Consider the following 25849-nt stretch of genomic DNA (forward strand, 5'->3'; position numbering starts at 1 on the left):
AATTTAGGGAAGATCTGACATGGGGTGGGGGATAGGGGGTTGGGGGAGGCAACAAGTGGATTAAAGCAATATGATCAATCCAGCATTGCACCGTAACACATCCACTACAAACATCCTCAATATGTTCGAATTTCAGTCCACACTTAATCCAGAGTAGAAATGTCTTCTTAAAGGTGAAGTCTTTGGATAGGACTCGAGTCTGCACCTCGACTAGCCATGAGCAGTGCACGAATCCAAAAGAAATCTTTTCATGTTATTCCAAAGAAGCAAATCTATATTGGGTGTTTGTCCAGATTGATCCATTTGTTTGCCTGGAAATGAATAAGGACATAACTACATGATCTCAACATGATAATATACATTGGTATTAAAAGAATTATGAATGTAAAGTGTGTTACGTTTGGACAGACACTGATACAGACAATACCAACGTACAGGCAGCATCTGAGATGTTCAACCTTACACATTTACAACTTTAGAAACAAACGTTTACAAATACTTTTAAGTTCATAGAATATTGACCTCATGTAGTTCATTGGTTGATTTTATGTTTTTTATAATATATCAGATTAAATAAATTTGTTTACAGTTTATGGCAGTTTATGCATTTCCATAATATTTAAGACTGTCAATCTATTCACATTTTTAATCCAATTAATTACATTACATGCTAATTAATTAATTGAATACATTGCATATATTTCAACATTTACTGAAAAGGCCCCAAAATAAAGATAATTCAATACATGATCAAAATAATTCTAATATATAATTATTCAAATAAATCAAAGACATGGCAGACAAGTAAAGCATTGATGAGCCACCACAAAAACTGACGTTAGAACTTAATATATTGGTTTTTTTTTTTTTACTTCCATATCACTGAACATAAGCCTATCATTGGTGTACAGTCTACTTGTCATATTGACTTCATCAAACTGTCCAAGGTAGACTGAAGAGATGTTCTCATAGGACGCATTCTGGCATTTCATCTGTACAGATTTTGGTGCGTCCCAATGTGGTTGCATTGTGTTTAGCGGTTTTTATCATTTTAAGTATTTGGCAGTTCAATGTCTGTACAGCAGCGCACTGCCTATACAGCTACAGCTGCGCTCACTGCCCCCTGCTGACTGAGACTCGCGAAAACATCAAGGTGGCACTTTAAACTTGAATAGCTCCGTTGGTATGAAAATTCCTTATTACGGTACTGTGATTAATAGCGTGAATTGTTTATAAAGCATTATTTTTTAATTAATTTAATCGGGCTGAGTTAACACAACAGCCTTCCTAATATTATAATGGTTTCATTCTGTTCTGTTTGATTTCTAAAGACTGGTCAGACAAATCTGTTAATGGTGATGGTCTTGCACTTAAACTTGTTGAGCTTTGGTGATAATTAAATTCAGCCATACAAAGAGTGCAAATGACTTTCATTAGTCCCTTATGGATTGCATTTATAAGAACATTTAGCATTTAAAGGTCTTTCTCGAAACAAAGTTTATCCATCATTTACTGTTAAATGAGAGTCCAACTATGAGATTGTATTTGAATTAACACAGTTACCTGCAGCGATACCCTCCCACAGGTTCTGGCCATTTCAGTTCAGACCAGTCACAAAGATTTGCTTCTGAAGTTGTACATACATATAAGGGATTATGTTTTAGATGCTGCCAAAACATTGATATTGTACATTTCAGTGACAATCCAAACAAACAAAAATGTGTGTGTGCACTTCACCTATGAATATCTACAAACAAATTGTTTTTTTTTTTTATTTTACAAAATGCTCATAAAATTATATTTTGACTCCACACACAATTGCAAATACTGAGCATGTTTTGTCTGATCAAACAGCAGAAGCTGACTGCATTTCTGTAACTGTAACATCTGGACCTGAACAGGTTTGATCACACACACACACACACACATATAACGCTGAGCTCATAGGTGTTGAGTGGGATGCAGTAACTTCAGGTTATCATTTTCACACCTGTACTTGAGTATTAGGTGCTTTGCTCGTTTCCGACTCAAGGTGTGCAAACCATGCAGCAAAAACCTGTTGTGAATAACTTGACAGCTGATCAGACTGCAGTTTCACCAACCAATTTCAACATTACCTGCACCATTCACTGGTTTCCATGAGCATATTCCAGTTGTCAATGCAATCTGTGCAGACCTTGCTTGTAAATGTGTGAATGGGGTCAACATATAATTGTATAGTTGTGTAAACTGTATAGTGTATTATATAAGTGTATAGTGAACCCAAAAACTATTTGGACACTTAAGTCACATACTGTAACTTAAAAATATGTGAATTTCATTGCATTAGATAATTCCTTTACTCAAAACTAACTTCACTTTTCTGCGCCATTTTTTGCAATGACTTTTAACCATTCATTTAAGTCAGTCATTTTTATTTGATGTATAAAGTCAGTTTCCATCAAGTTCACACATGTGTCCTGACAGAGTAACCAGAGGTGTAGTTTTATTGCATTAACTATGGATATGTTCCACTAAAATGTCTGAATACTTTTTTCTTCATTTTGAACAGTACACCTATTGTGATAACACTTTACATTAATGTTCCCTTTGTTAAGGCTTAATAAAGGGGTTATAAGTCATTTACAAATACATTATAAAGGGTTTATAAGTAATTTACAAATGCATTATAAAGGGGTTATAAGTCATTATAAATGCATTATAAAGGGGCTTTAAGTCATTTACAAATGCATTATAAGTCATTGATATGCAGTTATAACAACATGAATAAAAAAGGTGACTTTTATGCAATACCTGCCAAATAGTGAGAATCTGAACTTATGTTATAAATGCTTACTAAATACACTCATTCATACTCATATTGATTAAAAAATATGCCCTAATTCATCATTTATGTCACAATGCAGCAAAAATAGACTATTATAGTGAAATTAAAAGGAGGGCTTAAGTCATTTTGCAACAGTCCGCTTTGTGTTCATACTCATTACTGTAATATCTTGACTCGCTTGTGTTGTCACTTGTCATGTTGATGTCAAAAGTGCTTCGACTTATCTAGTCCTCTGCAAAAACACTTTTCAGGTATTCATGCTCATTCACAGCATGTATCATAAAGCATGATGACAATTAAACCATACTGAACGTTTAGGTACATAGGTTTCTAATGTTGTCAACACCTTAAAAAATGCTTCATATGTGTCCCCTTTACATAAAGATAAATTACCCTGATCATCATAGGTTACTAATGTTGAATAAGTGTTATTAAGCATTTACAACATGTGAGGTAAAATGGCTAAAAATGGCAAGTATTGCATGAAATTGCATGAAATTCACCACTTTTATGAATATTGTTATAACCACATATAAATTTATAATGCATTAGTAAATGAATTATAGTCATTAATGAACCACTTATCTCTATTGTTTTATCATTTAAGACCTAACAAAGACCTAAGACCTCTATCTATCTATCTATCTGTCTATCTGTCTGTCTATCTGTCTGTCTGTCTATCAAGCATAACTAAATAGTAGTTCATACATTGATCGCTGAAGCAATAGTCAATACATATAATGAAGTTTGTAACTCACCGGATAAGCGATGAGCATTTAATCAAACGCCGGTATTATTATTCTCTGGATAGTTATCAGAGGAGTCCTCTTGTTACGACAGATCCTATCTATCACCTCGGTTTGCCTTTAGTTCTTATTATAGCAGCAGAAGTTGAAGCGGCATGAAGTTTAATGAAGTCGCTTCTTCCAGAGACTCCAGACAGCGACTCGAGTTGTCTAAAACGTGTCTGACCCAGACAGTTGGCAACTGGCCCAAGTCTATTATACTGGACGCTAAAATAAAAACAGGAGGCTTGCAAAAGTGCAGACAAGACCAATGAGAAGATAAATGATAAATGAGCCAAAAAGTATTTATCTGAGATAAAGCCGTTACAATGGGTTACCATTAAAGACAGACTCTGTTGTGGTGTCATGCACTGGTATTTTCTGTGCAAACTCCACTGGGCACGTCCAGACTATTCTTTCCTGTCTGAAAGACTGTAAGAAATCATATAGTTACCGTCTTCATCTTAGTGTGGAATAAATAGAGACGGTAGAAATCTGCATTTGTGTCCCCTTCAATGCATTCTTCAGCAAATCTCTCCTTTCGCTTCAAGCCATTCTCTCAATCTCATGCCAACAGATGTAGTTGTGTCCTTGATACAGGAAAAAAAAAGCTCTTCACGAACTCACCCCAATGAAAAATATAGAAAACAAATAATAATAACTCCATGCACTCATCTCCAAAATATGAAGAAAAAAGGTTGTTGAATAAGTATGTGCGGCTCTGTCACTCAGTTCATGTTTAAGTTTCCAGCTTGTGTGCCGGTTTATTTTTTGGTCTCGTGATCATTGCTGTCTCCTTTGATTCACCAGAGATGAACAGTAATAGTAATGCACATTGATGCGGTGTGTGTGCACAGCAGAGCTCTTTAATACTGAGAGCCGATCTGAGCCAGCACCCGCACTCAAACACTGGCAGTAGCGCGAGAGAAGGGGAGGATCGATATGACGTCATTGCAGATGTGCCTCGCAGGTGAGAAGTGCACGTAAAACTCAGCTTAATGATAAGTATTACTAAGTCATTCACAGACGTAATATCAGCAGTTCATTCAAGTATGATTTCAATCAGAACTTTTTTTAATTAACATTATAATGACCTGTTCATAAAATGTAATCATGTTTTAAATGCCCTATAAAGTGTGTCCGACAATTTATAGTTAGGGTTATGTCCGTAAAATCAGTACGGTATTGATTTTGCGGACAAACACCATAGACCATTGACTCAAGAAATTCATTAGGTATTGACAATACCTAATTAATGGTGTTTTGCATATAAATGCTAATAAAAAGCCTAATTTGGTATAAGCTGTAGTTGCTATATTATAATATATTATATTATAGTATTTTATGGTATAGTATAGTATAGTAGAGTAGAGTATGGTATATTATAGTATATTAAAGTATAGTATAGTATAGTATAGTATAGTATAGTATATTCTATTCTATTCTATTATATATAGTATAGTATAGTATAGTATAGTATAGTATAGTATAGTATAGTATAGTATGGTATGGTATATTATATTATATTATATTATAATATGGTATATTCTATTCTATTCTATTCTATTATATATAGTATAGTATAGTATATTATAGTATAGTATAGTATAGTATATTTTATTATATTGTATAATATTATATTATATTATATTATATTATGGTATGGTATATTATATTATAGTATAGTATAGTATAGTATAGTATATTATAGTATAGTATAGTATGGTATGGTATATTATATTATATTATATTATAATATGGTATATTCTATTCTATTCTATTCTATTATATATAGTATAGTATAGTATATTATATTATAGTATAGTATAGTATAGTATCTTATATTATCTTATATTATAATTATATTAAAGTATAGTATATTATAGTATAGTATATTATATTATCTTATATTATATTATATTATATTATATTATATTATATTATATTAAAGTATAGTATAGTATAGTATGGTATATTATATTATATTAAAGTATAGTATTGTATATTATATTATATTATATTATATTAAAGTATAGTATAGTGTTGTATATTATATTATATTAAAGTATAGTATATTATCTTATCTTATATTATAATTATATTAAGTATAATATAGTATGGTATATTATATTATATTATATTATATTAAAGTACAGTATAGTATTGTATATTATATTATAGTATAGTATAGTATGGTATATTATATTATATTAAAGTATAGTATAGTATGGTATATTATATTATATTAAAGTATAGTATAGTATAGTATTGTATATTATATTATATTATATTATATTAAAGTATAGTATAGTATGGTATATTATATTATATTATATTAAAGTATAGTATAGTATGGTATATTATATTATATTAAAGTATAGTATAGTATAGTATTGTATATTATATTATATTATATTAAAGTATAGTATAGTATGGTATATTATATCATAGTATAGTATATTATCTTATCTTATATTATAATTGTATTAAAGTATAGTATGGTATTGTATATTATATTATAGTATAATATAGTATTGTATATTATATTAAAGTATAGTATAGTATTGTATAATATATTATATTATAGTATAGTATAGTATTGTATATTATATTTATTATAGTATAGTATAGTATAGTATATTATAGTATAGTATATTATCTTATATTATAATTATATTAAAGTATAGTATAGTATGGTATATTATATTATATTATATTAAAGTATAGTATAGTATGGTATATTATATTATAGTATAGTATAATATAGTATATTATCTTATATTATAATTGTATTAAAGTATAGTATGGTATTGTATATTATATTATAGTATAATATAGTATTGTATATTATATTAAAGTATAGTATAGTATTGTATAATATATTATATTATAGTATAGTATAGTATTGTATATTATATATATATTATATTATATTATATTATATTATATTATAGTATAGTATAGTATATTATAGTATAGTATATTATCTTATCTTATATTATAATTATATTAAAGCATAGTATAGTATGGTATATTATATTATATTAAAGTATAGTATAGTATTGTATATTATATTATATTATATTATATTATATTATGGTTAGCTTAAGGCAATAAATCAACAACAGAACAGAGTTTGTGCATGTTCATGTCTTAATATCGAATACAGGCTACTTAAGAGAGATTGATGAAGACTGTATCTAAATTCACTCAATATCTTCAAATTGTTCCTCAAAATGTATTTCCAAAATTGTGTTTTCCCTGTAAATTGTCCCAAACAGACACAGTACAGCATTTGGAAGACAGAGCTGGTGTTGTTTTTATTTAGTTCAGTTTCATTTTGTACGCGCTGAGATTGTAGTTTAGTTTGCCGCGGCATCTAGTGGTGACTATATGACAGTGCACCGATTTACTGCGCCAGTTTCTAAGTACAGTTTGATCTGTGCAACTCTATCAACCCATAAAAGTCTATAAATCAAAGAGGGATTATTTGCCCATATAATAGAGCTGTTCGGGTTTTAGTCCACAAACCCGGAAATCTAGTTCGCAATGGGTTCCCTCTGGATTTTCCTATGGGTTTTTATAATGGGGTTTCTGAATGTATGTGTAAAATAAGGTCTGTGGTAAACATTACTTTACGAAACGTCGATTACACACAGTCATACCTCAACCGTGAATTTTGAAGCCGCCGTGCGTTAAAGTATTTAATTCAACACAGCTTCAGAATTCACGTTTGAGGTATGACAGTGTGTAATTTATGATGTAGAACAAAATGTCAACGTTTCGTCAAGTAATGTTTACCACAGAGTTTATTTTATACATCAATTCAAAACCTCCTTATAAAAACTCATAGGAAAATCCAGAGGGAACCCATGGCGCATTAGACTTCCGGGTTCGTCACGGCTGAACAGCACTATTGTGTAGTTCCGACATCTACTTAACCTGCCAAATCTTGACCCCTTCAGTCCAGACCGCTGCTGAGTGCTGACGGCGTTGTCATGTGGTACTTGTTACATTTCTTCACGCTGTTAAGGGAAGACCAATCACAGCCGTTTGTGATTACTGGATGAAATTTTTTGTTATAAATATTACCGTGACCGATTTTCATTACTATGTCAGAATATCAATTTAAATTCAAACGTCTCCAAAAAGACACAAATCGACCTGATATTTGAATGCACCTGAATAGATAAACACTTATGCGAGAAAAACAAGTTATTCGAATATATTCTGATTTGGATCTTCTTATATTAATACATAGTAACTCTTTAAATAGCGCGTTAAAAACATACATAAAGTTAGTAAATTCGAGACTTTATTTATTGTGTTGCCAAAGAAAATGAGTCTGTGTGGCTCCAATACTCAAGATGGCGCTGTATACTCTAGAAACACTTGAAGCGCTTGCTGAAGAAGACAAGAAAGCTATTTCTCCGATGCGGCCGTTTTTAAGTTAATTACTGTTTTTAAGTAATTACAGTCTTCATTAATATTCAGATTAGGAGATCGCATGTGAAAATGGCCTCAAATCCGCCTGGACAAGGTAAATACTGTTATAAATCCTCAGTTTTGGTCAATCATTTTCAAACAAAATCATTCAATATAACAAATCACTCCAAATCTAACACTATTGCAATAGTAACTAACGACTTTAACATCATTAATTAATCATGTTTTAATAATTCATTGTGTAATAATATAGTTTTAAGTATGTTCTTGCACGTTGACTATTTAACATTGGTTGCTATTGTAACAGAAAACACCAACTATTATGTAGATCTGTAAATATGATTTTTGCCTTTATAGGACTTCAAAACAAAAACAGGGTTGCTATTCTAGCTGAGTTGGATAAGGAAAAGAGACGCCTCATTCAGAGTCAGTCTATGAATAACCCAGGCGCTAGGTACTGTTTATATGTATTTTTCTAAATAAAACCTCTCTGTGAAGCTGGCAATAATCAACTTCTGAACTTTTCTTTTCGCCTACTTCAAATTGCATGCATTAAAGTCGTCACAAATGCAATCCTAACTTTCATTCGTTCTTGTCCTAGCATTCCACTTTCCAGACCAGCAGTAAATAAAGAGTTCAGGGATCAGGCAGAACAGCAGCATATTGCAGCACAGCAGAAAGCTGCTTTACAGGTAACACTAGCATCCTGTTGTGAGTCTCATTATTTACCTGTTATCTGTCATATGAGTATTTCTCTCTGTTTTGGTTTCAGCATGCACATGCACACTCATCGGGCTTCTTCATTACTCAGGATTCCTCCTTTGGTAACCTTATACTGCCTGTGTTACCAAGACTTGACCCGGAGTAAACACTGTAAGGGGTTGTATCACCGTTTACTCGAGTCTTTGTGTGGTAGACCACCTTTTTCATGTATGCAAGTCTAGCAGGGTTTTTTTGTTTGTTTGTTTTTTTAGATTGTTGCCAGTCAGTTACTATTTCATGATTGTACATAAAATGGAGATAACTTTACCATTATTGTGATGTTCTTTTCTTAATACATGTGCTATGTAAATATGATTCAACAGTTATTTTTACTCCGTTTACTGAAGACAAAGTAATCATGCACTAGGACTGCACCATTTAGACAAAAAATTGTGATTATTTTGAAATTTTTTACGATTTGAACTGTGATATTATAAACAAACAACAACAACAAAAAAAAACCTAGTAAGTTGATTCCTTTTGACCAAAATTAAGTAATGTTTTGCCTATGGTCTACTGCCAATAGAAAGTTGCAAATAGAAAGATTACTCTGTAGGATTTTACTCATGAGTCCTCTTCAACTCTGACCTCTTTTACTTCAGCCAAAATCAAACATTAAATAAAACAGTGAAAAACAGAGAAGGAGAAAAAAACACCATTATTTTATGTCATTATATTAAACATCTCCTTTTGTGCATAAGAAAGTAAGTCATACGGGTTTGGAAGAACATGAGAGGGACTAAATAATGACTATTCTTTTAACAGTGAAAATTTACACACTTGAGGTTTTTAAATTTATTGTGTTCAAAACCAACAAAAACTAAGACACATACATTTTCGCAAAGTTTATTAAGCATGAGATACTCGCAGATTAAGTCTATGAAAATATCAACCTCACAATACAGATGGTCAAACTTAATGGGATAGTTCACCCAAAAATGAAAATACTCTCATTATTTACTCGACCTAATGTCATCCCAGATGTGTATGACTTTCTTTCTTCTGCTCTGCTGAACACAAAGATTTTTAGAAGAATATTTCAGCTCTGTAGGTCCATTCAATGCAAGTGAATGGTGATCAGAAACTTGAAGGTCCAAAAAGCACATTAAGGAAACATAAAAGGAATCCATACGACCCCAGTGGTTTAATCCATGTCTTCAGAAGTGATATGATAGGTGTGGGTGAGAAACAGATCAGTATTTAAGTCCTTTTTTACTATAAATCTCCACTTTCATGTTCTTCTTTTGTTTTTGGCAATTCACATTCTTTGTGCATATCGCCACCTACTGGGCAGGAAGGAGAATTTATGGTAAAAACGGACTTAAATATTGATCTGTGTCTCACCCACACTTATCACTTCTGAAGATATGGATTTAACCACTTGAGTCGTATGGATTACTTTTATGTTTCCTTTATGTGATTTTTTTCAAAGTTTTTGCTACAATTCACTTCCATTGGACCTACAGAGCTGAGATATTCTTCTATAAATCTTCATTTGTGTTCTGCAGAAGAAAGAAAGTCATACACATCTGGGATGGCACGAGGGTGAGTAAATAATGAGAGAATTTTCATTTTTGGGTGAAATTTCCCATGAATACTGGCATTAGCATAAATGTGCCAGGTTAAACTGAATCAATGCTGAATTCAGTAGTTGTTTTATAGTGCCCTTAATTTTGACCAACGAAAAGGGAAAGGGCAAGGTTTTGGAGTAAAGTGTGTAGACAGAAGAGTATCTGAGGTATTTATTGGGTCATCTGGGCCTCGATAGCTTGTGCCGTCCATTCTGGTGCTGCCTGAGTGATCTTTTCCAGCAGGTTGTTCACCTGGAAGCACAGCGATTGAATCTGCTTGTCCCATGTGGGCAGTGGCTCTCGCGCTAATGGAAATAAGATATGTCCTACTTTGTAAGCCTCTTACAATGGTTATATAGTTACGAAGTCTATATAGTCATTCAAAAACCAAACTTACTTTCAAAATGGACAATGCCGTCTATCTGGTCAATGAACCCATTCATGCGACCCTCTGTAATCATTTGTGAAGCGATCTTTTCTGCCTGTAAAGAGACATGGATATATGTAGCAACATGAGAAGCAAAGAACAAAATCAAAGCTTCCCCATCTTTTGCTTGCTTTGACGAATACAATTTAATCAAGTATATTATTCTTTGGTCCCTCAATGCTAGTCTAAGATTTTTTTTTTGCTGATTTTATCATCCGTCAGGTGAAAATTACCCTATACTCTCCTCGAGCCGCATGATTTGACGTATCATGTCCGTAACAAAAACAGTGCAGGACAATTGATGTTTTAAACGGTTAGCAGTTAGTTCAAACCTTAATTATGAGCAAAAGTAATAGTGATGCTTTGCTTAGCAAACACTTCTAATACATTTTTAGCCATGCAAACATTAAAAAAAATAAATTAAAAAAAAGGGTAAATCAAGATCACACATTCAAAGACAACACAGCAGCACCTTTGCAGGGGGGATCTCCAAAAGTGCTCCTAACTCTTCAAAAGTGATGTTATTGTACAGCTTGCTAGCAGACAGCAGGTTGTGCTCAATAACTGCTCGGTCTAGGATGCTTGAACCTGAAAAGATTATACAAGTATTGGTCATTGACTTTCCCAGAAAAAAATCACTCTTACTACTAAAGTAGGGGAAACTGGAGGCAACTGCAACATACTACATTTCTTCTGTCACAAATATGTGATGACACATATTCTGGATGTTCAGTAGTTCAAATGTGAGAAAAAAAAATCGTTTTAAACCAAAAATACTGATGTCGATTTAAAGGTGCTGTAAGCAATTTTGGCCGTTCTAGAATTTCCACAAACTGAGCAATTGGATTAGCCAGCAGAAACAGTTGTCAAAAACAACAGCAGCAAAATAGCGCCCTCAACTGACAACTGTTATGAACAACAAGACATAAAAATGGCATTAAGCCATAATAATTCACTGCAACTATAACATTACGAGAATGCGAAAAATAATTGACAGGCAGAAAGCGTCAGAGACCGTGGCCCACAGACACATTTTTGTTTGCTGTTTACAGAGTCTAGAGCCGTCACAGAAATCGGTGAGATATCTCACAACACTTATTTCATTAATATCTTTCAGGGAGTAGGACATTTTTTTGCATAACTTTTCATGAAAAAAATCACTTATAGCACCTTTAACGTGTTACTTCAGTGTGATAAATTATAAAAATGACATGTTAAAAAATTAATGCAATTAATCATGCCCCCTCACATAATAAGGAATTCCATAATAAGGAATTTTCATATTAATGGAGCAATTCAAGCTTGAAGTAGGCCACTTTTATGTTTTTGCGAGTCGCAGTCAACAGGGGACAGTCAACACATCTTCAGCTGAACACACTCAAAAAAGGATTTTTGCTGCTTGTTCAGTTTACTTAATTTAAATGAACTAAAGCAACACAATTCTAGAACATTTTGTCACAACTTGATTTTATTGTGTTCTATTCATTTGAATTTGTAAAATTGCTTACCTGGCATTTACTAATGATTGCTAAAATAAATTAAGTTTGACCAACATAAGAAAATTAACTGAATAAAACCTTAGTACAATGACGAACCTAATGAAGTTGAGTTAAAACTTCTATAGTACATTGATTTGACCTAATCCAACTAAATTATGCTGGCTCCATGAAACTGAATTAATCTGAAAGACATTAAACTGCTTGTAAAACTTTCTCAAATTCAATTAAGTAAGGGTAACGACTTTTTCATTTTTGGAGTGCAGGCAACAAAGCGACAGCTGTTCAAAGAAAACTGGATAGAGCATTACAGAATGTAGGGGTCTCAAGACATGTTTTTTTAAAGTCACAAAGTACAAACTGTGTTTAACTTAAAACAGCGTCCTAAAGATAAGTTGTTTATGACTAGAAACGCTGAAAAACTATGAAAAGCTATGCAACCACAGTGAGACGCTTCAGTGGCTTTACTCATCTACTACAATGATGTAATTATCTGAATTATATATTTATATTTATAATTCATTAATTATTATATGTTTAATTATCTTGGCAAATATTGAATAATGTGATTTATTGTGATTAATTAATTAATCTGCATATCATGTCATAGTAATTTAATATAAAAAAATATTGATTGCCAGCCCTCTAAAAAATGAATTTTGAGATAATTTTTTTCTCAATTTTTGATGTGCAATATTTTTCTTCTGCGTTTTAAAGTTTTATGTCTTTTAATATAAAATTATATTTATTTTATCTCTAGGTTGTTGATTAAGAGTTAACCCTTTAAGCTCTGAAGGTGTTTTTAAAGATTTCCTGTTTCAGTGGCATACCCACGGCTTATAATGCGACAAAATAACAAGGAGGGTCAAGTGTTTGGTATCACTGTAAAGAAATCTTTTCAGTTTCTTAATGATATAGATTATGATACATTCTTAGACTCAGCGTAAGAAACTGCTGAAAAAAAAAATTTGAGCCAAAAATGTCCTTTTTTTTCTTGTTTGGCATTATATATATCTGGGTGTAAATAATGTGGCTCCGAAAATCTGCTTTCATTTTTGCTTCCAATCATGTCAACTGTATCTGAGAAAAAGTTTGTGTTGATCCGACGAAGCAATAAAAAAAAGTCTCCATGTGTCCAAAAGCCTCTCCAAACAAATAAAACATAATAACTGTACATAAGAACTAATTACACATGCAAACACAGCAATGACTAAAGGTTTACATAGCATGGAGACATGCTTTTAGTAATGAGATTTCACAGAGTGAGTGCCTCTTGACTCAATGAGTCTGCATCACTGAGTTTGGGTCATTTACATGGCGCCATCTTTTGGTGGCCATATGTATAACATTCGTGTGGATTATCTAATGATCTATGCATCCAATTACCTTGTGTGTGGGCTCTTTTGAAAGATAATCACCTCCTCTAAGTAATTTTATATTTTGTATATATTTTATGTTCCGTAATTGTTCGTGAAGTTATAAGCAAAAACGTGGCATATAAGCAACACCAACATAACTGTCAAAGACATATACTTAAATATTACTTGCTATATTTTTGTACCTGTTATTCTGTGAATAAAACAAACAGGCTGGTTGTATTCTACTCTTTGAGAGCTTTCCAACAATATATGACACATGGCTATTTGATGAGTTTGATGTTTTTACTGACTGCAATATTTACAGTGCAAATATTTGTATAAATTATCAAAAAGGAGCACTTCTTATTTGTCTGCAAATTTCAAAGCATTTGTTCAGTTTTGATCATAATGCCTTCATGCATTGGAAAGTAGAGCTTCTAAGCTTTTAAATGATACCTATTTTTTGTTGGTCAAGACTGTAGTTATTACTATATTGACGATTTTTTTTCTCGCAGGCCCGTCGACAGGGGCCCATCCGAGCTTATAGGGTTAATTTGAATGACAGATTCTTACAATGTTGCTGGTAGCTACCATATAAGATAATTTTATCACAATATAAAATTAAACTATTTGACTCATCAGCAAATTAACACATTTCCATAAAAATAATTTGAAACATTTCAAATAATTTGAATGTAGGTCCCACTTAGAGTTAATAGAATTAGTACTGTATAATCTTAAAAAAACTCACCAGCAATATTATCATGTTACAGCAAAGTTTTCACGAGCATGGAAAACTGGAAATATCAGTAATAAACAATTATATTTTGGAAATATTGAATGTGATTTTTTGCTTGTTTAGTTAGTGCTTAGCTTTAAAATATTTAATCAGCTAGATATTGCTCTTTTTTAGTGTAATCTCTTATCAATTAATTTTTTTAAATCCTTGTCCAGTAAGCAGAACTACTGGAAACATCATGGAAATGTATTGGTGAAAAAGGTGTGGGAACCCTGAATTAAGGTGTTCTCTTATTTGAGTTGATAATAAATAATTTATTTGTCCATTGCCCCCAAGTGTTACAAATGCCCCCAACCACTGTTTGTACAGGTTATACACTGTAACTGGGGCGACTGTAGTACTTCTTAAATTCAATTCAATATTATGATCTAGTCTTTCTCATTATATACAGTAACAACACAATTGCCCCGGTCTCCCCTACTAACGTAATCATTATTCACATTCCCAGTAATATGTGAATACCATCTGCTGTTGTGGCTTTCTGGTGTGGCATCAGCATGGCAGCAAACTCCTGCAGCTGGTTTCCTCTTATGATGCGATCCAGGTACATCTTCTCCAGGATGCCATATGCAGCCAGCTGCTGACAGCGCTCATCCTTAAACAGTGTAGCCAACATACGAGAGCGCTGCTGACCTGTTCATCAAGATGAATTACTGGATGAAGTCAAATAATGCGACCATTTATGAATATACAGTTGAAGTCAGAAGTTTACATACACTTAGGTTGAAGTCATTAAAACTCATTTTTTAACCACTCAACAGATTTTATATTAGCAAACTATAGTTTTGGTAAGTCGTTTAGGACATCTACTTTGTGCACGACATGAGTAATTTTTCCAGCAATTGTTTACAGACAGATTGTTTCACTTTTAATTGACTATAATCACAGTTCCAGTGGGTCAGAAGTTTACATACATTAAGTTGTACCTTTAAGCAGCTTGGAAAATTCAAGAAAATTATGTCTTTAGATAAGCCTTTAGACAATTAGCTTCTGATAGGAGGTGTATTGAATCGGAGGTGCATCTGTGGATGTATTTTAAGGCTTGCCTTCAAACTCCTCTTTCCTCTTTGTTTGACATCATGGGAAAATCAAAAGAAATTAGCCAAGACCTCAGAAAAAAAATTGTGGACCTCCACAAGTCTGTTTCATCCTTGGGAGCAATTTTCAAACGCATGAAGGTACCACGTTCATCTGTAAGAACAATAGTACGCAAGTATAAACACCATGGGACCACACAGCCATCATACTGCTCAGGAAGGAGACGCATTCTGTCTCCTAATGTAGTTTGGTGCGAAAAGTGCAAATCAAATGAAGATGCTGGAGGAAACGGGTAGACAAGTATCTATATCCACAGTAAAACGAGTCCTATATCGACATATCCTGAAAGGCTGCTCAGCAAGAAGAAGCCACTGCTCCAAAACCACCATAAAAGATGGGACAAAGATCTTACTTTTTGGAGAAATGTGCTCTGGTCTAATGAAACAAATATGTAACTGTTTGGCCATAATGACCATCATTCTGTTTGAAGGAAAAAGGTTGAGGCTTGCAAGCCGTGACGCATGGGTGCACTTCACAAAATAGATGGTATCATGAGGAAGGAAAATTATGCAACATCTCAAGACATCAGCCAGGAAGTTAAAGCTTGGTCACAAATGGGTCTTCCAAACGGACAATGACCCCAAGCATACCTCCAAAGTTGTGGCAAAATGGCTTAAGGACCACAAAGTCAAGGTATTGGAGTGGCCATCACAAAGCCCTGACCTCAATCCGATAGAAAATTTGTGGGCAGAACTGAAAAAGCGTGTGCGAGCAAGCCTACAAACCTGACTCAGTTACACCAGTTCTGTCTGGAGGAATGGGCCAAAATTCCAGCAAATTATTGTGGAAGGCTACCCAAAACATTTGACCAAAGTTAAACAATTTAAAGGCAATGCTACCAAATACTAACAATGTGTATGTAAACTTCTGACCCACTGGGAATGTGATGAAAGAAATAAAAGCTGAAATAAATCATTCTCTCTACAATTATTCTGACATTTCACATTCTTAAAATAAAGTAGTGATCCTAACTGACCTATAACAGGGAATGCTTTCTACAATTAAATGTTTAAATGTATTTGGCTAAGGTGTATGTAAACTTCTGACTTCAACTGTAGCTCTGGATTAGGCTGAAGTTGGTTAAAGTCAACATGAAACAGCATTCGCAACCCTTTTTAACTCCGTAATGCAACATTTTTTTGAGGAAACCTTTGTTACATTACATTAATGTCAACCCAAATTAAATTACTGTATCAACAATTAGAAAGATTTTAAAAAGACTGCATTAGCTTTAACAGCAGCCTAAAACAATGTCTTAACAATGAAATAACTTCTGAACTATTGGTTAACATTTTCAATAAACCTAGGTGGTGTCAGTTAAAAATTAAAGTCATACAACTTTGAGACGGCATAAAGGTGAGTAAATGATGAGAGAACTATCATTTTTGGGTGAACTATTCCTTTAACCACCAGTGTACAGTCCAGCAGCCTCACATTTGTGGTGTAATATTCTAATAGTACCTGCAGAGGCCAATATAGTGCAATGAAGAGCATGCTTCAATGCCTCCAGCCGTTCGGTCTCATGGACAATGGATTTGTAAGAAAGCTCGTTGTAGCGCTGAGCTGCCTCAATGAACTTCCTCCGATAGTCTAGAACTCTGGCGTAGCAGACCTGCGAGACATGATGGTTTAACCGTTAATAAAAGTTCGGGTCATTTTTGTTATTTTTAATAAACATGGTTTCCTTAATCTGAGTGGTACAAGGCTTGGTGACTTTTCCTGAACATGCCGTCTGAACAAACACAAAAAATTTGGATTAGATTCAATGAGTCTCAAAGGTTTTATAAAACAGTCCCCCATTTGACCCACCACAGGAAATGAATGGGTGAGACTATAACACAGAGCAATTACTTTTTTATTTGTCAAATAAAAATCAATCAGCCACAATGTATAATACACAGACACAAGGACACACTTCAAGGTCAGCTCAAAATCTTAGTCTGACCTCACTGTGAGAATGTTTACGCTTAGGTGTGGGAGCCGCACACCATGGTCTGGTTTGACTGTAAGCATATTGTGGCATTATTGCAAAATCACACCCTTCATCACAAGTAGTCTGAAGAAAATAGTTTTTGCTACAACATTACAAATTAATAGACTTGTATAATGTCTAAATATATATCCAACAATGCATAACGTGTGATAATATGTAGAAATTAAGTTTGTTACAACATTAGCTTATAGAGATCAGCCAACGCATGGAACACTGAAGCCATCTACTGGCCTTAGCTGTTATTTCATTTCATTTAATTGTTATTTTTATTCCAACAATGTCACCAGAGACCCCCAATGCATTACATATTTTGATGTTTTGACAATCTTTCAATTTACTGAAATTAATTTTATTAAACTGAAGATTACATAAAATGTGCTTATTTTATATGAACATGAATTGAGTAATTGAGAGGTAAATAAGTTAAAATCCAAAAGAAATCCATAACTTTAATATTTTTACATTTCTTTAAAAATAAATTGGGGGGTTCCACATTTGATGTTTCGGGTCAAACAGATGGAACGGAGTTCTCTATTGATAAGTGTACAAGGGTTAACCAGCCAAACATTCCAAATGATAAAACAGAGACAAACATTTGCTTAATTCATGGCGCACCTTGTAGTGAATCTGCAACTGTTCATTGGTGGATTCATTCTGCAGTAAAGAGGCGCGATTGATGTAGGCCTCCGCTTGAATGGGGTCATCATCCTCCAAATACAGACGGGCAATTTTCAGGTAGGTGTCCAACTTGTAGTCCACATTGTACTGTCTATATATAATAAGAAAGTAAAATCATTGAGACAGAAACAGCATCAGCAGTGGTTTCAATTTGCTCCTAGAAAATTCTGCTTACTTTTGACCCGTCTCCAGAGGGATTCCCACAAGCACCTGGGCGGCATTCCGCCAATCCTCCTCTTTCTCATAGATTGTGGCTAGATGCTGTCTGATTGACGCCACCTGCAAGTGTGTGAGAAGAGCTTGGCTCATGAATATTCATTAGGTAATGTAACATTGTGATATGATGCATATCTCTGTGATATTTCCACTGACATGTAAATGTCTTTTGTAAATACTGGCTTTATTATTTGTTATTTACTGCCATTAAGATATAGCTCACTTTGTGTCATATATGTCTGCTTGGATGAACATCTACCTGTTCTTCAAATGAGATGACTCTGGGCTGAATCTTCTCCAGGGTGAAGTGGCAAACAGCTTTTGCTGTGCCATCTGGTAGGTTCAGAAGGTGTGTGCAAAAGTCTGTCAACAGCTGTCTGGATATCACTAGGCTCACATTCTCATTGACCACTGTGCAAGTATGCAAAAAAAGGATGATTATTAACATAGACATTGTAAAGTGAGGAATTACACACAACCATAGAGTAAAGTGTACAATGTTATATTGAGCCGATTCTATTTAATCTATATAAAGCGCAACAGTAGGCTTCCCGAAGTAAAAATACCATTAATTTTCTCCATAGAGAAATAGATTTTTAGTAATAACTTATAAACGTAAAACCTACAATGAGCTCTGAGGTTGTTTTTCAATGATATGCTTCTTTAGATGCCACAATTCAACACGTTTCTACATGTTTTTAAAAACGAAGAATTCCTAGTGAAAAACTACACTACCCATAATCCTGAAGAGAAATCCACCAATCAGAGAAGTCACTGTTCCAAGAGAAACAGAAATTGCAGCAAAAGACCTCTGCAGTAACCGCACACTCCCCAGAAGCATTGTGAATGATGTTAACTGGTCTCCGTACACTCAAACAATTGATTTATTTGTTTATATCTGAATATTTTGCAACAACCTTCTGTCATTTCTGATTCGATTACATTGATTGGATTGTAGTTCATGGCCTCATAAAGACGTTAAGTACATAATGGTCTTTACTTCCTACTTTCATATGGATTTTTGATTTAAATTACATTTCATAATGTTGTTATTCACCTCAGGGCTAGTTAGTTTTCTTTCATAGCTTAGATCTTTAGTTTGTTTTGTAACTCATTTAAAACAAATGGGAGAAAATACTTCTGGAATCAAGGCTTCGAAAAAGTAGATTAGTGTCAGACTAGTGTACTTTAATATTAGTGTACTTACTGGCTTCAACAAATGCTTTCAGGGCCTCAAGTTGTTCTGCCTCGATAAACTGAAGAGCCTTTTCTAATATTTGACGATATCTGTAAGAACAGTGCACAGTTTTCATGACGAAATGAATAACAGATGTTTATTTCACAACAAAACACCACCATTCACTTCACCCTAATGTTGTTCTAAACCTGTATGGCTTCCTTTCTTTAGTGAAACACCAAAGAAGAAGTTTAACAGAATGTCCAGGCTGCTCTCTTCCTTAAAATTAAAGTGGAATGGGCTGTCAAGCTCCAAAAATGACAATAAAAGCACCATAGAAGTAATCCATATGACTTGTCCGCTATATTCCAAGTCTTCATACAATAGCAATACAGGAACATACTGAAAACTTTGTTATTCACTGAAAATCTTGCTTGACAGATGTGGTCACCGCTCACTTCCATTATATGGAAATTAGCAGCTTGGACATTATACAATTAAAAAAAAAAAAAAAACTTCGTGTTTTTAGAAGATTAGGCTAAAAGCTAATACTGCTGATCACTTTATGACACCTGTCATGTCATGTCACGTCAAACATACTCGAAACATTAGCTTATTTGATAGATCTACTGTTACTAATATTTGCATGTTGACAGGTTGATTTCATCTGTTTAGTGCACAACCTCAAGCTAGCTACTATTAGCCTCTAGTCATCCTTTGCTTCTGCATATCTTTCATTCTGGAAAACCCAAACAAGAATACTTCTATGCAATAGACACATATTAACAGACAATTTTACTAAGTGACTTGAATATACATACTTCCCCGCTAGATCTTTATGAGATCCACTAGAGTTCATCAGCTGTGCGAGCTCCTGCCTCACGCCGGTCGCCATTTTCCTCTGCACACAGTCAACATTAACCAACTGTGACAGACAGTGGGCGCCACTCAATCACAGCCCGCTTCTTTTTCCTTTTCCTTTCAGAATAAGGAAAGCCAAAATGTTAAAAAAATTGCAAGCCCGAGCATTCCAGTTTATTCTAAAGCACAGGAATCTAATACAATTTAAAATGTTTAATCATGTATGTGTTGCTCAAGTAAAATTGTAACAATTTAATTTAATTTTGACCACAACATCTTTACATTTGTCAAGTTGACAACCAATCCATGTCACATTTTCTAGAAACCGTATTGTTTGGAATGTTTTTAAGTTTTAACATTTTTAAGTGTATGGAGACAAAACCTTATTTTTCAGTCTTAAAGAGAGATTTTATTAGGAACTATTTTTGATCCTTAAAACGTAAGATAAATATATAACCCTGCAAATTTGCCAAGAATGTAATTAGTTAGGATGAAAAGACCTCCCCACTCCCTATTCATGTCTGTGCTTTACTGTTTATTAATTTGTTCTTGATTTGCCATAAGTGTACATTTATATTGTGTTTAATAAAAAATAATCACATTATAAGAAACTTTAACATAAAAAACGAAAGGACTTGCGATAGCTTTATTTTGTGACTTAAACATAGTTTCTAGGATATAGTTTCATAGCTTCTAGGATCCTAGAATACGCTGTGACACATCACTGCACCTAAGCAGCTGTTAGGGCAGAAGTAAAGTGGCAGTCTTGCCTGCTCTAAGGAAGAGGTAGACCACTACCTGCACAAAAACCTGAGCTACCCTGATAGAGAGCAAGAGCTAGGGCCTCTCAGAACCCTTCTGGACATACCATCTCCCACGGTGGAGTTCAACATCAGAGGGCCCAACTGGAAGGAAGTGCAGGAGGTGGTTACTGCAGCCAGAGCCAGCTCTGCTCCAGGACCCAGTGGAGTACCCTATAAGGTGTACAAGCACTGCCCAGAATCCTCTGGAAATGTCTACGAGTGATTTGGAGCAAGGGCACTGTAGTGGACCAGTGGAGGCAGGCAGAGGGCGTCTGGATACTCAAAGAAGAGAACTCAGCCAAGCAGGAGCAGTTCAGATCCATCTCGATTCTCAGCGTGGAGTGGAAGATATTCTTCATTGTCCTATATTCTGCAGCCTTTGACACAGTCAACCATCAGATCTTACTCTCTACCCTCTCCTCGCTGGACATCACAGGAACTGTGCTTGACTGGTTTAATTCCTATCTCTCAGGTAGGTCCTTCAAGGTAGCCTGGAGAGGTGAGGTATCCAAGCCACATCAGCTACTTACTGGGGAACCTCAGGGATCAGTGCTTGGGCCACTTCTCTTCTCTATATACACATCATCACTGGGACCCATCATTCAGGCACATGGTTTCTCTTACCACTGCTACGCTGATGACACGCAACTCTACTTGTCTTTCTAGCCCAACGACACCACAGTGACTGCTCGAATTTCTGCCTACCTGGCAGACATCTCGGCCTGGATGAAGGAGCACCACCTGCAACTCAACCCAGCCAAGACTGAACTCCTTGTCTTTCCAGCCAACCCTGCTGTTGAACACAACATCACTGTGCAGCTGGGTGCAACTACAGTAACGCCTTCCAAATCAGTCAGAAATCTAGGGGTAACCATCGACAACAGACTACATTTCACAGACCACATCTCAAAGACTGCAAGATCATGTAGATTTACACTCTACAATATCAGGAAGATAAGACCCTTCCTCTCTGAACATGCCACACAACTGCTTGTCCAGTCACTTGTCATAACTAGACTGGACTACTGTAACGCTCTCATCATGTGCAATTAGACCCCTGCAAATGATCCAGAATGCAGCAGCACATCTGGTCTTTAATGAACCAAAGAGAGCACATGTTACACCACTCCTTGTCTCTCTCCACTGGCTGCTGGTTGATGCACTTATCAAATTCAAGGCTCTGATGCTGTAATACAGAACAGTCTGCTCCAGCATACCTAAAATAATTTCTGCAGAGCTACGTGCCCACTAGAAGCCTGCGGTTGGCTAAGGAACGTCGCCTTGTTGTACCAACACAAAGAGGCACCAAAACACTTTCCCAGACTTTCAGCTTCATCATACCACGTTGGTGGAACGACCTTCCCAACTCCATCCGTGAAGCTGATTCACTCTCTGTCTTCAAAAAATGACTAAAAACACATCTTTTCCATGAGCACTTAACCAGTCATTAAAAAAAAAAAAAAAAAAAAAAAAACATTCCTGTTGAACTTTATTCTGTTTTGAATACTATTATGATGCTAGTGAAACTTTGTAATACAGCACTTTTCATACCACTGTATCCTTAAGATGATTCACTTATGTTTTCCTCTTTTGTAAGTCGCTTTGGATAAAAGCGTCTGCCAAATGAATAAATGTAAATGTAAATGTAAATCTAGAAGGATGATAGACTTCCCCCTAAAGAATGCCTACATTGACACCTCGGTACAGAAAGGTGGCATTCCTGGAGTTCCAGGGTGCCTAGAACACACCAGAGGCATACAAAGGGAAGGGAGACCTAGTTGTGCTTTGGCTTGACCTTGCCAATGCATACGGCTCAATAACCCACAAGCTGGTTGAGACTACCTTGGACCGACAGCATGTACCAAGTAAGATCAAGGACCTTATCCTGAATTACTACGGGAACTTCAGGCTTAGAATCACTTCTGGGAATACAAAATCGGACTGGCACCGGCTCGAAAGGGGGATTATAACTGTGTGCACCATCTCAGTTATTCTCTTCACCCTTGCCATGAATATGGTGGTCAAGGCAGCTGAAACTGAATGCAGAGGCCCTCTGTCCAAGTCTGGTGTTCAGCAGCCCCCATCAGATCCTTTATGAACGACCTAACTGTCACCACATCATTGGTGCCTGGAGGTAGGTGGATCCTCCAGGGCCTGGAAAAGCTCATCTCCTGGGCAAGGATGACTTTCAAACCTGCCAAATACTGGGCCATGTTGCTGAAGAGGGGAAAAGTGGTGGACACGTTTAGCTTCTTTTTGGATGGCACTGCAATCCCATCCATCACCGAGAAACCAATCAAGAGCCTAGGCAAGGTCTTTGACTGTAGCCTCAGGGATGCAGCGGCAATCCAAGCAACCATCAAGGAGCTAAAGACTTGGCTCACCACAGTGGGCAAATCTGGCCTACCTGGCAGGTTCAAGACTTGGATTTACCAGCATGACATTTTACCTCAAGTCCTCTGGCCTCTGCTGGTGTACGAAGTAACCCTGTTGGCAGTAGAGATCTTGAAGAGGAAGATCAGTAGCTACCTCCACATATGGCTGGGTTTGCCACACAGCCTAAGCAGTGCAGCACTAAATGGGAGGAGCAAAAAACTCCAGCTTCCTATCAGCAGCCTCAATGAAGAGTTCAGGGTTTCTCGCACAAGAGAGGCACTGCTCTATCGGGACTCCAGGGATTCTAGAGTGGCATCAGCAGGCATTATGGTGCAGACAGGCAGGAAGTGGAAAGACCAGGAAGGACTGGAGAAGCAGAGTCATGGCTGAGTCACAGGGCTTTGGTTGGCACAGTGGCAACTGGACAAGCAGGGTTAGGAGCCATCTCACATCCTCGCTATGATAAGGCCCATGGCGAGGACAGATGCCAGCAAGTCCTGGAGGAGGTGCGGCCAGGTGTCGATGAGGAAAGGACCAGCAGGAGGGCATAAGGCAGCAGGGAGCTTGGACAAGGTGGGAGGTTGCGCTGGAGAGGAAGATCTCCTGGACTGATATCTGGCAGGTAGAACCCCAGAGGATCAATATGGAAGAGGCAAATGAGCAGAAACGGTCCAAGTACCAAGACCTGGTGGATCAGTGCCGGAGGAGAGGCTGGAAGGCACACTGTGAGCCCATTGAAGTGAGGTGTAGAGGCTTTGCTGGCCGCTCATTGTGCAAGGTCTACACTCTACTTGGCATCACTGGGGCTGCAAAAAGGAATTCCATCAAGTGTACCATGGAGGCTGCGGAGAGGGCCTCCAGATGGCTTTGGATCATGAGGAGTGATCTGTGGGCCAATGGTGCTGGGACACAAGCCTGGCTGGGTCAGCTGAGCGAGGGTGTATGATGTTGAAAGACCCGAAAGGATGAGGATGTGTCCCAGCACATTCTAGGATGTATCTTTGAATCTTGAATCATAAAGTACTGCTGTAATTCTACAAAGCACATAGTAAATATTTACATTTATGTGCATAAAACGTTGTTATAAAATAAAAAATAAAAAGATAATATTTTTCCTCACCTTTTGTCATGCAACACATTTTCCCAAAACAAGCAAAACTCTTCTCTTTTCTTTACTTAAAAATATTTTCAGTTATACATTAGGATAAGTCTCTCCATTATTTTAGAAATGCCAAAATAAATGTACAATCATTTCAGAGTTCTCATCAATAGCACACTGAGATGGTTTTATCCATTTTGGATTTTATTTTCAAAAAGAAAAAAACATTTTCAGTCTTTTCATTACTAGCCAAGTTTTAAATTAGCATCATTTAATTAGCACAAATGTGCACGATCATAACTTATTAGAAAATTCTAAAATTAGCCTACATACATTTTTGATAATCAGCACGTGTATGAGCACATTTCTATTTGTATCTTTTCCTATTGAAATAAGGCTGTAACGAGGTTCTTAAGATGGGCAAGGAGGAGAGAGAGAGAGAGAGAGAGAGAGAGAGAGAGATAGAGATAGAGTACCTAAAAGAACAAATTATTATAGAAGTAGTTAACAGGTTTTTTTTCTTTGTTTATTAGTTCTGAAATAATATTTATCATCATAAAAAGTAAAGTAAGCATTACAATTAATATATTTACATTTGTGCATGTAAAATTGAATGGTCATTTATAGAGCAATCAAACAATATGCTTACAAGACAGACAATTCCTGAAACCATTCAACTTTTTAGTAGGGGATTTTTAAATGCACGGAACATTAACACAAAAATAAAGAAATAAAGAGAATAAAAAAAATAAACACACACAAAACACACATAAAAACGTATTATTACACAGAAATCAGGGGGAAATAAAGGGGTCATTACATGCCATTTTTATTATTGTAATATTTTCCTTGAGGTTCACTTATAATATAAATAAAAAAAAATTTTTGTTTGTTTTTTTTTTTTTTTTTTACACAAAAAAACAAAAGCAAAAAAACAGTCATATATTTGTAAAACATGATAATTTTCCACACTCATTCTAACCCTCTGTAAGAAACGCTCGGTTTTGGTGCTGATTCTCCTTTAAGACTTGACAGGATACGCCCACTGTTATGATTGACTCTTGACTGACCTGCTCT

The 25849-nt window shown here is 35.3% G+C and overlaps 2 protein-coding genes and 1 pseudogene across 2 annotated transcripts; 2 read left to right on the forward strand and 1 right to left on the reverse strand.

Moving 5' to 3' along the window:
* Window positions 1–8013: 8013 nt before the first annotated feature.
* inip (ints3 and nabp interacting protein) lies at window positions 8014–9502 on the forward strand. Its single transcript, XM_051685477.1, has 4 exons — window positions 8014–8152; window positions 8416–8512; window positions 8660–8750; window positions 8831–9502. The coding sequence occupies exons 1-4, from the start codon at window positions 8128–8130 to the stop codon at window positions 8924–8926; spliced, it is 309 nt and encodes a 102-aa protein (XP_051541437.1). The 5' UTR covers window positions 8014–8127; the 3' UTR covers window positions 8927–9502.
* Window positions 9503–9650: 148 nt separating this feature from the next.
* Window positions 9651–20581, reverse strand: LOC127433507 (COP9 signalosome complex subunit 4-like). The gene is made up of 10 exons (XM_051685476.1): window positions 20455–20581; window positions 19664–19743; window positions 18716–18867; window positions 18416–18519; window positions 18178–18331; window positions 17031–17181; window positions 14934–15104; window positions 11291–11406; window positions 10789–10873; window positions 9651–10696 (listed from the first exon to the last, which is right to left on the reverse strand). The coding sequence occupies exons 1-10, from the start codon at window positions 20526–20528 to the stop codon at window positions 10563–10565; spliced, it is 1221 nt and encodes a 406-aa protein (XP_051541436.1). The 5' UTR covers window positions 20529–20581; the 3' UTR covers window positions 9651–10562.
* A 122-nt stretch (window positions 20582–20703) lies between these two features.
* LOC127433214 (uncharacterized) lies at window positions 20704–24619 on the forward strand (annotated as a pseudogene).
* The last annotated feature ends 1230 nt before the right edge of the window (window positions 24620–25849 follow it).

Source organism: Myxocyprinus asiaticus, chromosome 43, assembly GCF_019703515.2.
Source record: "Myxocyprinus asiaticus isolate MX2 ecotype Aquarium Trade chromosome 43, UBuf_Myxa_2, whole genome shotgun sequence".
In the NCBI taxonomy this organism is placed as follows: Eukaryota; Metazoa; Chordata; class Actinopteri; order Cypriniformes; family Catostomidae; genus Myxocyprinus; species Myxocyprinus asiaticus.